The sequence below is a fragment of the Ochlerotatus camptorhynchus genome, unplaced genomic scaffold (assembly GCF_037179485.1).
Source record: "Ochlerotatus camptorhynchus isolate MF236.1 unplaced genomic scaffold, CSIRO-AGI_Acam_v1.1 ptg000002l, whole genome shotgun sequence".
Taxonomy (NCBI): Eukaryota; Metazoa; Arthropoda; class Insecta; order Diptera; family Culicidae; genus Ochlerotatus; species Ochlerotatus camptorhynchus.
Window position 1 is genome coordinate 4,328,602 of NW_027040494.1, and position 12,599 is coordinate 4,341,200.

The following is a 12,599-nucleotide window of genomic DNA, read 5'->3' on the forward strand; positions in this document are numbered from 1 at the left end:
AGCTAACTGAGAAAAAGTTACAAAAAAAAACTACCAAAAGAACTTGTTCTACGATTTACGTCAGTTTTCAAGGGTCCATGGTTTTGAACAGAAGATTACATTTTTCATAAGCTTTTTTTAGAAAACAAATTTCAAAACTCGGATAAGGGCATTTTAAGATATTTGAATTAAAATTTTGTTTTAGAGTTCACACTATCGGTGTGAACCACGCGATAGCCTGTTTTCGAGACTCGCTATTATATAGTTGCTAGCAGTTCGGTGCCTTTTGTTGCTACGGTGCAAGATGTGTGAAGTAAAAAACACAATCAAGTTTAGCTTCAGCCATGGTGATGCTAAACCAAACATCGGAGAGATTGTAAATTTCGCCAAAGCACTCGACGCGGATCTGGCTGAAATGGAAGCTGTTTATCGCATTGGTGAGGAAAGGGGAGTCTTCATGAAGTTCAAATCAGAAGAAGCGATGCTCCATGCTCTGACATACAATTCGGAGGATTTAATATTCCATTATGCGAATGGAACGACGGCAAAGGTACGCATGTCGCATGCTGGTGAATTCATCCAATATGTGCGTGTGTATGACTTGCCACCAGAGGTACCCGACAACGAGCTGGATAAAGTGCTGGGGAAATATGGAAAAATTAAACGCATCATCCGGGAAAAATTTCCAACTGATCTGTGCTTTGAGGTATATACAGGGATACGCGGTATTTATATGGATGTGAAGAAGGAAATCCCCACGTCATTACATTTCTTATTTATGCCCAGTTAGCGAACAAGTACTGTATATTGTTTGTGTTGTTTTTAATTTAATCTCTCAATAGCTGACTAGCGAAATAAAATCTACATTTTGTTTAGTGATCATGCATTTTAAGAGTCATGATGGAGAGCTTGGGATTAAACCCATAATTTATTGCTCAGTAAGCAAAAACGATTCCTCCACGGTCATCGAGCATCTCAGAACCATAACGTTTTGTGACTACGTTTTTGCTTGGTATGTAACGAACGACAGAAATATGCGATAATGCAAGTAGTTTCCGAGATTGATGGTTAATCTTAAATATACAAATTACGTTGCTGTGGAAGAGCTTGGGGTTAAATTCATGATTTTCTGCTCAGTAAGCAAAAATGATCCCTCCAGGGTCATCGGGCATCTCAGCGCTTGGCGTCAAAGTACGATTAAGTTCTCTTTTGGTATGTAACGAACGATTAAGATACGCTATAATTCATGTATTTTCTACGGTTGATGGTTAATTTAAAAAATACGAATTGTACTGCCAACGACGACGATAATAGCAAATTTGAAGTTTACACCTTGGCACCTCCATGTGCGTCTAGGTCCAATTCTTGTTCTTTGTATTCTTTCTCTGTTGGCTTCTGTCCTCCGTGGTGGACGCTCGGGTTGGCGAAGTATTTTCTCTAACGCCGTGCTTCGGTTATCGTGCCAGTGTTCGCGCCGCACCTCCTCACTTTACTATTGTCGGATTGGCAACATTGCCCCGGGCTACGCCACCCAGCTGTGTCCATGTTTCAGCTGGTAGTCGTTTGTAATCATATGACTCGTGGAGGCGTGAGGTGGGGGCTTTTGAGGACCGGAGCTAGGTACCACGCTCCTTCCAGGTTATCAACACTCCATTTTGTAGCCCGTTTTTTTGACACAAGGTACGGAGTGTTTACACAATTAAATCGACTACAGTCAACTAACCTTTATTCGATACCCCCGAAAACCCCAAAGATCTTTTCCTATATACTCGCTTTGCTTTCGAATTAGAGAGATTTTTTGTCATCTGTTGTTTATTGTGGAGAAATGTTCGGCTGTTTTAGAACAGAAAACGCTTCCTTTGTGAACTAGAATTTAATGTATTTTTTGAGTGAAAAATAACTCTCCTACTCTAGTCATACATTTAAACTAAAGGAAAATTGAAAATAATACGTTCACATACCATTGGCGCAGAGTGAGAGTTTAAGACCGTTCGAGGGAAATATTTTGTATCAACTTCTTCTTCTAGATTCTAACAAATAAAATTGATTCGACTGCGCCATTGTCACATACGTACGAATGAAATACATAGGAAAATATACTAGGCAATATAATAACTCTATGATCAATAGAAAACCTACACGTAACGTGCTCTTTTGATATTGCAGCAATGTTCTTAACATAAATTGTGCTTCAATGGATCTCGGGTATTTCTCGTCTTCAATAGTTCCTGTACCAATTACTTTCAGGGAGTAAATAAATTAATCAAGCTACCGATGTTGGTCAAATGATATCTTCTAATAAGAATAGTAACTAACGAAGACGTAATTTACCCTGTGAAGAAAACATGTTTCATATCTTTTTTTGTATTGCTATTATTTCGTACGCAACGTTTCTTATGATATACGAACCTCCGGGGCAAGTTTGTTACGAACCTATCTGAACCACGTGTGAAATATCGCAAATGGGAAAATGTTTACAAACTTTTCCGGCCTTAATCGTAATACTTCGTTTCGCTTAAATAGCTTGTTCTGGGTGTTTATAAATAGGTAAAGGACTTATGTTCACATGTTTTACTAGTGTCATCTATTTAAACTCGCAAGAAATCTACTACCTACAATAGTAATGCTGATGAGATGTATGTGTATGGTTCGTTTACCTGGTCAGTTGGTAGATGCCGGTACCTGCGTCTATAGCTGTGGAATGCTTCCCCAAGACCGGGTCTGAATGTTGCGATTCAGCTTCTTGCCGATGGTCTGTACGTGGAAGCCGATCTGCTGGAGTTTTTCGTGCGCGAGAATCTTGCGACCGTCGAAGATGTAGGCCGGCTTCATCATCGACTGGTAAATGCGCTCGTAGTTGAGATTCTGAAAAGCAATATATTGCTAAACGTGAGAGCAAGGCAACGAAGACAAGGTTAAAATGAGAGGTTTGATGGGAGGTTTTGCTGAACCAATGCTATAGCGTTCAAAGCGGACCCTTATCCGAAAACTAATCCAGAACTGACTGAAGAGATATCTCAAACAGTTTGATTAAAACCAGAATGCACGCACCAAAACAATATGCTCCCTTTCTTAAAAGTACCAAGCAAACCCATTGCCACCATCAGAACTCAGTCGGTCATTGCAAGCAACAGGAAACCATACTTACAATAAAATCATCCCATTCGGTACAGATCACGATAGCATGGGTGCCACGCACTGCGTCATAGGGATCGGAGAAAATTTGAACCACCTTTTTGACGTGTCCGGGACTTTCGGTTATTTTGGGATGCGTCAAGTCAGCTATGATTTGCTCTGGTTCCACTTTCGGGTCGTAGATATTCAGCTGGGCACCTTCGTCAAGCAGTGTCTTACATACTGTGATGGCTGGAGTTTCCCGAGTGTCACCGGTATTTTTCTTAAATGCGAATCCTAGAATCGATATCCGCTTGTCGGTAACTGTGTTGAACAGGCATTCGATGATTTTTTGCGAGAATCGATTTTTCTGATATTCGTTCATATCGATCACCTGCTGCCAGTAGGCAGCAACTTCAGGGAGATTCAGGCCCTCGCAAATGTACACTAGATTAAGGATGTCCTTTTGGAAGCAACTGCCGCCAAATCCAACGGATGCTTGCAGGAATTTGGGGCCGATTCTCGAATCGAGACCAACAGCACGGGCAACCTCGGAAACATCGGCTCCGGTAGCTTCGCACACGGCCGATAGTGAATTGATGGAAGATATCCTTTGAGCGAGGAAAGCGTTCGCAGCTAGCTTCGACAACTCAGAGCTCCACGTATTGGTGGTCAAAATGTTCTTCTTCGGAATCCAGTGTTCGTATACCCAGCAGAGTTTCTCGATCGCAGCCTTTCCTTCGGGAGTCTCTTCTCCACCAATCAACACTCGATCTGGTTTGTGCAAATCTTCGATGGCCGTTCCTTCGGCTAAAAATTCAGGATTCGATAGAATATCATATTTTACGCCTGCCGAAAAATAATAACGAAATTATATTATAAGATTACAGCTTATTCCAGCAAATTTTCCAACTACCTGGTTTATGGTTGGCCTTCAAAATGTGCATAATACTTTCCGCTGCGCGCACTGGCACCGTACTTTTCTCGACAACGATTTTACTATTTTGAGACATCTCTGCGATCATACGGGCACATCCCTCGACGTACTTGAGATCGGCCGCCCGACCGCGTCCACTGCCGTACGTTTTGGTGGGTGTGTTGACCGAGATGAAGATTAGTTCTGCTTCCTGGATGGCCGATTCGATGTCGGTTGAGAAGAACAGGTTCCGGTTTCGGCATTCCTTGACGACTTCATCGAGTCCGGGCTACAATTAAAGGACAATAGAGAGATGGATTGAGCCAATTGTGTTGAAGTCTTAACGTTTAACAGAAGAACTCGGTACAATAGCATACTCAATAGAGATGACTCAGAATTAATAAAACTAACTAACCTAGAGCTTGTAGCTTGAACAAGGAAAACCTTAGCTGAAGGGTACATAACGATTCAAATTTGTTTTTGATTGTTTAGATAGTGAGGTAAGGGTAAGGGGGGCCAGATGGGTCATCTACTTGACATATTTATTTGTTTTTTTGTTTGTCAACATCGACAGGCTCAATGTTGTCCAAAGACTTTTTTTTTTTGAAAAAGCAAACCATCATTCGGGTTTCATTGATATAGAAAATCATATAAATTAATAAATGTACCAACTGATACCCCGTACAGACTATGGCTCTTATTTGTATTGATTTAAAAAAAGTAACATTTGCCTCAGTATTGGCCACATTCCCCTAAAGAAACAGAACACCGGAAGTCGCATCGAATTAACCTTCATGCGGTGATTTCCACGGCCAAGGTCAACGATTTGTAGGCCAACAAGCGCAACAAACCCATTTGTTGGAGTGCTTCTTTTGGCTTCTTTCTTATGAGGAGTGTACACCGAATGCTAAAATGATGTTACCACGTTTCTGGACCCGGTAGGTATAGCAGCAATAACACACAAATAGATAGATTTGCTCGTCTAGAGGTGTGTTGTGTTGATGATACCGCGGCACCCCGCTGCTAATAGGTGTTTTGCGCGATATGATGCATACATAATGAACAATAATCGCAGCGTATTTAAGCATCAATGATGTTTTAAATGGAGTCATGTATTGACTGACTGACTGACGACAATACAATGGATGTTGCACTTGTACTTCATAGTCAAGTGGCCGTGACCGAGCGAACGATGACTTGAGGGAATGGAATTTCCAGGATTTGCATGACATTCGTCATCAAGATGCGATCCAATCCTGGCTGACAACATTGTTGACGCGTTTCATGATGAATTTCCGCATGCAGATGAGAGATGAAAACAATTAGGCTACAACCTACAAAATACTGTGGAACAAGCAACTACTGCGATTCGATAATCAAACTAACTGTACACGGGCGGGCCGTGGTCGACGAGATGGAACAGCAAAAAATGCGATTCCAATCGGGTCTTTCGTTCCAAATTTGGGCTTTTTTCCATGTTGTCGTGCCTGGAATAAGTAAAATATGTATCTCTTAAGTAAACGGCAAATGAAAATGATGGACATGAACCGTGCGTTGGGGACCTATACTTTTGGAATGCTGAAATACTCCCTAAACCTTTGAAAAACACTAAATTAAGCAAATCCTGTCTCCGGGTGCGCAGCTACTAAGGTTCGTTGACCTGTCCGTGTTTTTAAGGAGCGTAACGCCGAGCAAGTGAAGAAAGTTAAATATTCGTATGAACCGTATGCTTCTTTAAGAATCTTTTAAAAGAAGTTTACGGGTATTTAATCCAACGGGATGTGTGGCTGTCAAATCCAAAATATCCCGCATTAACGCGAACCATAACTTGACCTTACCAAAAATGGTTAAACATTGTTTATAATCCCTGCTAAACTTTAACTGAAACGGTTATGGAACCTTACATGAACGTTTGTGTGATAAAGTTTTAAGCTTATGTAGGGGATGTAATGTCGGCCTAAATGTCCCTAATTTGGGCCCTTACATAAATTCAGCAATCGACTAAATTTTCAATAGTTAGAGTCGGTGTATAATGAGTCACGCCAAGAGTGAAGCCAAGTCTACCTATTGAACTGTCAAACCGGCTACCTATTGTACAAAGTAAACAAACATTACGATGCTATGAAAGGTCCACGAAAGGTATTGCAATAAAATATAAAATAAAATTGAAGAAATGATCATAAACACGCAGTGAGCATTAAATTGTCATGGGACACGTTTGCTAATGATCAGTAATGAGAATTTCTACTATTGTTTGATAAGATAATTTGACAAAATCACTGATATAATGATTCACTACAGCCGCAATTTTTTGTTCTAGCTAGAAGTCATTTGAAGTTGATGTAGAAGTCCTCTGTTGCCAAGTGAAAAGAAAGGGAATCCTTCGAAAACCGTGATGCGAGTTCAACTGTTTTTCTCTTGGCGTGACTCATTATACACCGACTCTATCAATAGTGACCAAAAATATCCATTAGTACCGTCCCAATGACGTGTTCATCTAGATAAAATTGATAAATAGCAGATTTTTTAGGGATGGACCCAATCTTAGATCCATACTCCAACATTAGAGCCATCTCTCCTATTATGCTTTTATGGAAGTGAACCTTATAAATAATGGGTTGTTACGAACCATTACCATTCAAAATTCTTGTTTTCTCCATACATTTTCGGAAAGAAAACTATATTAGAACCTTTTTACTTATGGTTCGAGAACTTTAATGGTAATGGTTATGGTAGTCAGTAAGGTCTATGGATGGTTTTGTATTGTCGGTCAACTTTACGTGGAATATATCGCGAATTGGTAATCACAGGGCTGGTAGCGATCAATGCTGTCAAAAATAGTGATTTAAGTGACCATGTTGAAGAAATAAGTGACCAAATAGTGACTTATAGTTGTAAAAATAGTGACTAAAAAGTGACCTAAGAGAAAATAAATGTTTGATGTATTAGACTCATTCAACAAGTATCTTATAAACACTTATGTACGATAAGAACCCTTAAAACGAAAGATTAAATAGAAAGTTATGGCCAAACCCACGTATTAGTCAGGGTGTCTACTAACTGCAAAAACCTGGAAAACCGGGAATCCTCAGGAAATTTTCACTTTCCTTAAAATACCTGGAAGGCTCAGAGAATTTACTAATAATTTTCTTTAAATATCCTTATTAAAGAAAAGCTTTTAATGGTTCTCGTTATTTACATTCACACTTTGAACTTTATAGATCCACAGTGGACTGTATTTAAAAAAAAACAGGTTTGGAACATGCATATTTCCAAGATTTTTTTTAATTTGAACTAGTTCTGGACTTAAAAGCTACAATACTTCAAGAAATTTTCAAGAATCTAGACTAAAAATCCATGCACAGTTTTAAAAATTCGTAGAAATTTATTATAATTTCTAAGTGCCTCATTTCAAGGAAGTTCTGAGAAAAAAAACAACTTTCAGAAAAACACCAAATGGAATATGCTTTTAAGTTAGTTCTGAAGAATTTTAGATTTTTTGTGAAGCCTGAAAGTTTTGAGTAAAATTTCAAGGAACCCTGAATTGAATTTAAAGCAAATTTTAACGAAAACTCTGAAAATTTCTGAGGAGCACAACTCCTTCAGAGCAAAATTCCAAGGACCTTCTGAGGATAATTTTATAAAGTTGTGGAAGAAAACGAATCCGGAGCATAAGTCCTTGGAATCTTTTTGAAAATACTAAAAGGAGGATTACAATTCAATCTGAGAATAACTCCAGAACATCTTCAAAGGAATTCGGAAAACAAATTCAGGAGGGTTTGCCAAACAAATTATGAGAAGAAATCTAAGGAATTTGTTAGGAGACATGCCACTGAATTCTTAGGAGACTTTCAATGTGAGTATAATTCCAAGGGAAGGAGTGAGATTCAAAAGGAAATTTGGAATGAATTCAATGAATATTCGGAGAATTTTTCCAAAGGGTTTTTTTTATTGTGGAGAATTTCAAGGTAATTCTGAGGAAAACTAAAAGAAAATTGAATTATCTTAAAGGTTCTCGACTTTTTTCATCACATCATGGAACTATCCTGAATTTCTCTAAATTTACGATTCGAGATCTTTAAACTGCTCCAAAAGTCTGGAATAAAGCTACGCAAACTACTCTTAAGATCTGAAGTTTCCCAAAAATCTCTAGATCTAGCTTTTCTGAGGTACTTAGAACTTCTTAAAAATTTGCACAATACTCCTAATGTTTTCTATATTACTCAAGTTCGCTTGACACCTGTGATGTTTTCTGAAATTCTACAAATTTCATAAAAGTTCTCGAAAAATTTCGGATGCTAAAAGAACCGCTTCCAGTAAGTTCCCCATATTTTCAGCGTGTTAAAATCTTTTATGTTCCCGCAGTTTGTTTATGAAGCTTCACTGAAATTCTCAGCATTTCTTTTCATTACTCAGAACATCTCCGAAGCTCCTACCACATGCGAACTTCAAATAAATTATTTATTTTTTTCCTTGATTCTGGCATTTTAAAAATTTTCAATATCTTGAACATGGAATACGAAACATCAAGATATTGAAAAAAATTAGATCTTAGACTTACTCAAATTAAATAAGTTTTTTACCTTTATTAAGTGAGAAGTAGATGTTAAACTGTAGTAATTGTTAAACTTCAACATTCAATGGATTTGAATGGAGTTTCTTTAAAACTGAGTGCCATGTCTTAAAAAGTTTGGGTTAATTGCTGTTGTTTTTGATTTACCAAAAAAAAATTAATGAATTAAAAAAAAATAGCTTTCTTATTATATACCTGGGATTTATCCGTTAAAGTACTGGAAAAATTTGGAAAGCTCTGGTAATGCTATTTAGAAAAATGAGTAGACACCCTGTAGATAGAGAAAGACGATTGAACGCCACATAGCAAAGAATGATCAATCTTGAAATACATTCACGCTAAAAAAAAGTTGACTTGGTCTTAAAAAAGAGACTTTTTAGTGACTGGCTTGAAAAAAGTGATCAAGTAACTAAAAAGTGACTTGCTACCAGCCCTGTAATCATTTATTAACCGGCAACTTTTTCGCGATATATTCATAAAGTTGATCGATGTTACAAAACCATCCATGAACCTTACTGACTACCAAAACCATTACCATTAAAGTTCTCAAACCATAAGTAAAAAGGTTCTAATCTAATATAGTTTTCTTTCCGAAAATGTATGGAGAAAACAAGAATTTTGAATGGTAATGGTTCTCAACAATCCATTATTTGTTAGGTACACTTCCAAAAAACCATAATACATAAGGTTAAAACTTTATCACACAAACGTCCATATAAAGTTCCATAACCGTTTCAGTTGCAGTTTAGCATGGATTATACACAATTTTTAACGATTTTTGGTAAGGATGGCCTCCTCAATATTAAAAAATGAGGAAACCACACTTTGTTCCTCTTTGAGAAACTTTTTGGCTTTATGAATCCGTTGATACGATGAGTCAAGGAATGCCTCGAGGAATGCATGCTTCTGATTTGGTTTTCATCGCACTGGAAGCGTCGCTGGATTAACTGGCCTTTGGATCCCAGTCGCTGGATTAAATGGCCTTTGGATCCCAGAGTCCTTGGTTCGAATCCCGGTTGTAACTTTTTGTTTGTTTTTTTTTTTGCTACTTTCCTACGTCATTCGCCGCCGGTAGAGTAGGTGTATAATGAGTCACGCCAAGAGAAAAACAGTGGAACTCGCATCACGGTTTTTGAAAGATTCCCTTCCCTTTCACTTGGCAACAGAGGACTTCTGCATCAACTTCAAAGGACTTCTAGCGAGAAATTAAATTACCGGCTGCAGTAAATTATTATTCAAGTGATTGTGTCGGATTAAATCAGCAACATATATTACAAATTCTCATTACTGATCATCACTATACGAATCAAATTACAATTTAAATGCTCACTGCGTGTTTATGGTCATTTCTTCGATTAAATTTTATATTTTATTGCAATACCTTTCGTGTAGCTTTCATAGCATCGTAATGTTTATTGATTTTGCACGATAGGTAGCCAGTTTGACAGTTCAATAGGTAGACCTGGCTTCACTCTTGGCGTGACTCATTATACACCGACTCTAGCCGCCGGGAGACAATTTAAAATCTTCTCATTTAAAGAGAGAGCACATTGAGGAAGATAACTTTATGTAAGCGCACCAAGGCTCTCGAGTATTCGTTTCCTTGATCTCTATTAAGCAATGTTGATGGATTATGATTAAATATTTCGAAACGCCTAGTTTCCAAGGCAAAGATACACTCTGCAAGATATTAATATTATCCTTTGTCAAATTTTGCTCCTTTATAAAGATATGTGCTGCAACCTTGGATTTAAATTAATAATGAAGTCCTTAATCCATCTCTTTGTTAGCCTTTTTACCTCTGCGATGTGCTCCTTAAACCTTGTTTCCAAAGTCCTTTTCGTCTGACCAATGTAGATATTATTACAATCTGGACAAGAGATTTTGTAGACACCGACCGATTTTGTAGTTTCACTTGGAACGTAATAGCCAAAGACATCAACAAATTAAACCCCAGAATCTTGTAGTATTCCTTAATCTCGGAGTAGAGTAATTTATGTATTACAGAACCCGTTAGATGTTGTCAACAAGCCCGAAAGTTTAGTGTTGCCAAAATCGAATGGTTTTATTTTTAAATTTAATTTATAATTTCATTGATTTTGGACCACCGTGAGTCATCTTTATGACATAGATGTTATCAATAAATCTCGATTACTTTTTCGAAGGGACGTATCAGCTTTTGTAAACAATGCATTTAATCGTCGATTTGACGTAGCTGGTAGCTCGCCCACGTATACTAACACCACTAGGGTAGAGCGCTACTTTGTCGTAATCACTCATTTCCGTTCTATCGATCAGAAATGATCAATAATATCAATGATTTTACCGTGCACAAATCAATAACAGGTTTGTTCCGATGCGTTAGTTCATTAGCTACAACATAAATTCTATTAAAGCGCATTGTATGAATATTTACGCTCATTGTTCTCTAAACAAAAGAAGCGCTCCTAGCGGAACCCCTTTTTCTACGTTTATCCGTAGGACGAAGAAAATCTAATGGCGTTTCAATGCGTTAGGACGGTATTGGAACTGGTAGAACGCATTTAGAATCAAGACGTTTTTTTTTTTATTTTAAACAATATCTCAACAATTTGTGTCTCTTTATCAAATCCAACGGTACGCATAGAAAGGTGAATACATTTAAAGTCATCTTTGATAGACATATATCATTTGTTGAAACCCGTTCAAAAAAGAGAGGTAAAGCACGGGTTGTGCTTAGTAGGACGGAAATTAGATCAAAAACCCTACCAGGTAGGATAAAAATTTCCCTATCTGTGGTTAGTGTTAGAATGTGTGGGCGAGCTACCAGTTACGTCAAATCGACGGTCAAAAGCATTGTTTACAAAAGCTGATACGTCCCTTCGAAAAAGTAATCGAGAAATAATCTTTTAGTAAAAATTGTAATCACAAGGAGCAAAAATACAATATATTCAAAATCCGTTCGAGCGGCACCGGTGGTGTAGTGGTAAACGTGATTGCCTCCAGTGTTCGGAAAACCTCAAAAACTCAAAACTCTGGCATGAGTTTATGCACCTATGAGTTTTGCCTTGCAAAATTCAACGTCGCAAAAATCACCTAGGGGAATTTACTTATTCTCGGCAACCTAAGAAGCGGCCATCTTTCTATTGCTTTTTTCTCTGAGGAACGCACACATGCAGTATTGGTTTGTTTACAATCTTTTGCTGCCAGCTGCTGTAACAATTTCAGTCGAAAGAATTGGCGCTTTTACAAAGCTCCAATCTTCTCTAGTGAGAGCGACTATTGTGGGCAACATCTTTTTATTCGGCAACTTTTCTATTTGAGTTGCGTTTTAAATAGCTGTGCATTCATCGGCAACTCGAAATCAGCAGCATTTTGTAGTGCGTGTGTTTCATATCAAGAAATCCTTGCTAGATTGCCTTCAGTGGTAAAAATATAATCAAATTGAAGCTGAAAGCCTAAAGAATCGTTTGAATGCTGTGTGTTTTGTAAGAAAATCAAGTGAAATTAGCATTTCAATTTGGGTTGCCAAAAATAGTCTGTCATGCCGAAGCCGTCATTTCCCCTATGAGTTTTCAGGTTCAAAAATCTATTTATTTATATTTTGGCGTAATTTATTGTTACTACCTGGTACGGGACTTGACAATCGGGTAGCGATTTCGAGCCAATTTGCTGTCAAAGCCGAGCCAGTTGCTGATTGGTCGATTTGACAGTAGCAATCGTGGAATAAAAAGGACAGAGGGATCACATTAATCTGACTGGCAGTGATGCCTGAACCAATGTGGCCGTCAATGGCGTTGTTAATTGTTTATATTTGCGAAAGGAAAGTTATAAAATACGGTCCACGGTGTACTTTAAGCGATGGATATTCTTGTTTGCTTATGGTTGTTTTTATTGTGTTAAGCAAAAATGATGTACAAGGTGCTAAACTGCGGTAGAAACTCCGAATCAAATTATAATTAAAATAGAAAAATCATTTTGCAATCCTGGCATCATTGGTCAACCCCATCAAACACCATGCACTAATTTTCGACTGGC

General features: G+C 38.0%; 1 protein-coding gene across 1 annotated transcript in view; it reads right to left on the reverse strand.

Annotated features, from left to right (window-relative positions):
* Positions 1-1,937: 1,937 nt before the first annotated feature.
* Positions 1,938-12,599, reverse strand: part of sgl (UDP-glucose 6-dehydrogenase sgl) — a 47,289-nt gene continuing 36,627 nt past the window's right edge. The window contains exons 3-5 of the mRNA XM_065226387.1: positions 4,010-4,298; positions 3,128-3,942; positions 1,938-2,844 (exon numbers count right to left, since the gene is read on the reverse strand). Coding sequence (XP_065082459.1) covers positions 2,668-2,844; positions 3,128-3,942; positions 4,010-4,298 — 1,281 coding nt within the window. The 3' untranslated portion in view covers positions 1,938-2,667. The remainder of the gene's footprint in view (positions 2,845-3,127; positions 3,943-4,009; positions 4,299-12,599) is intronic.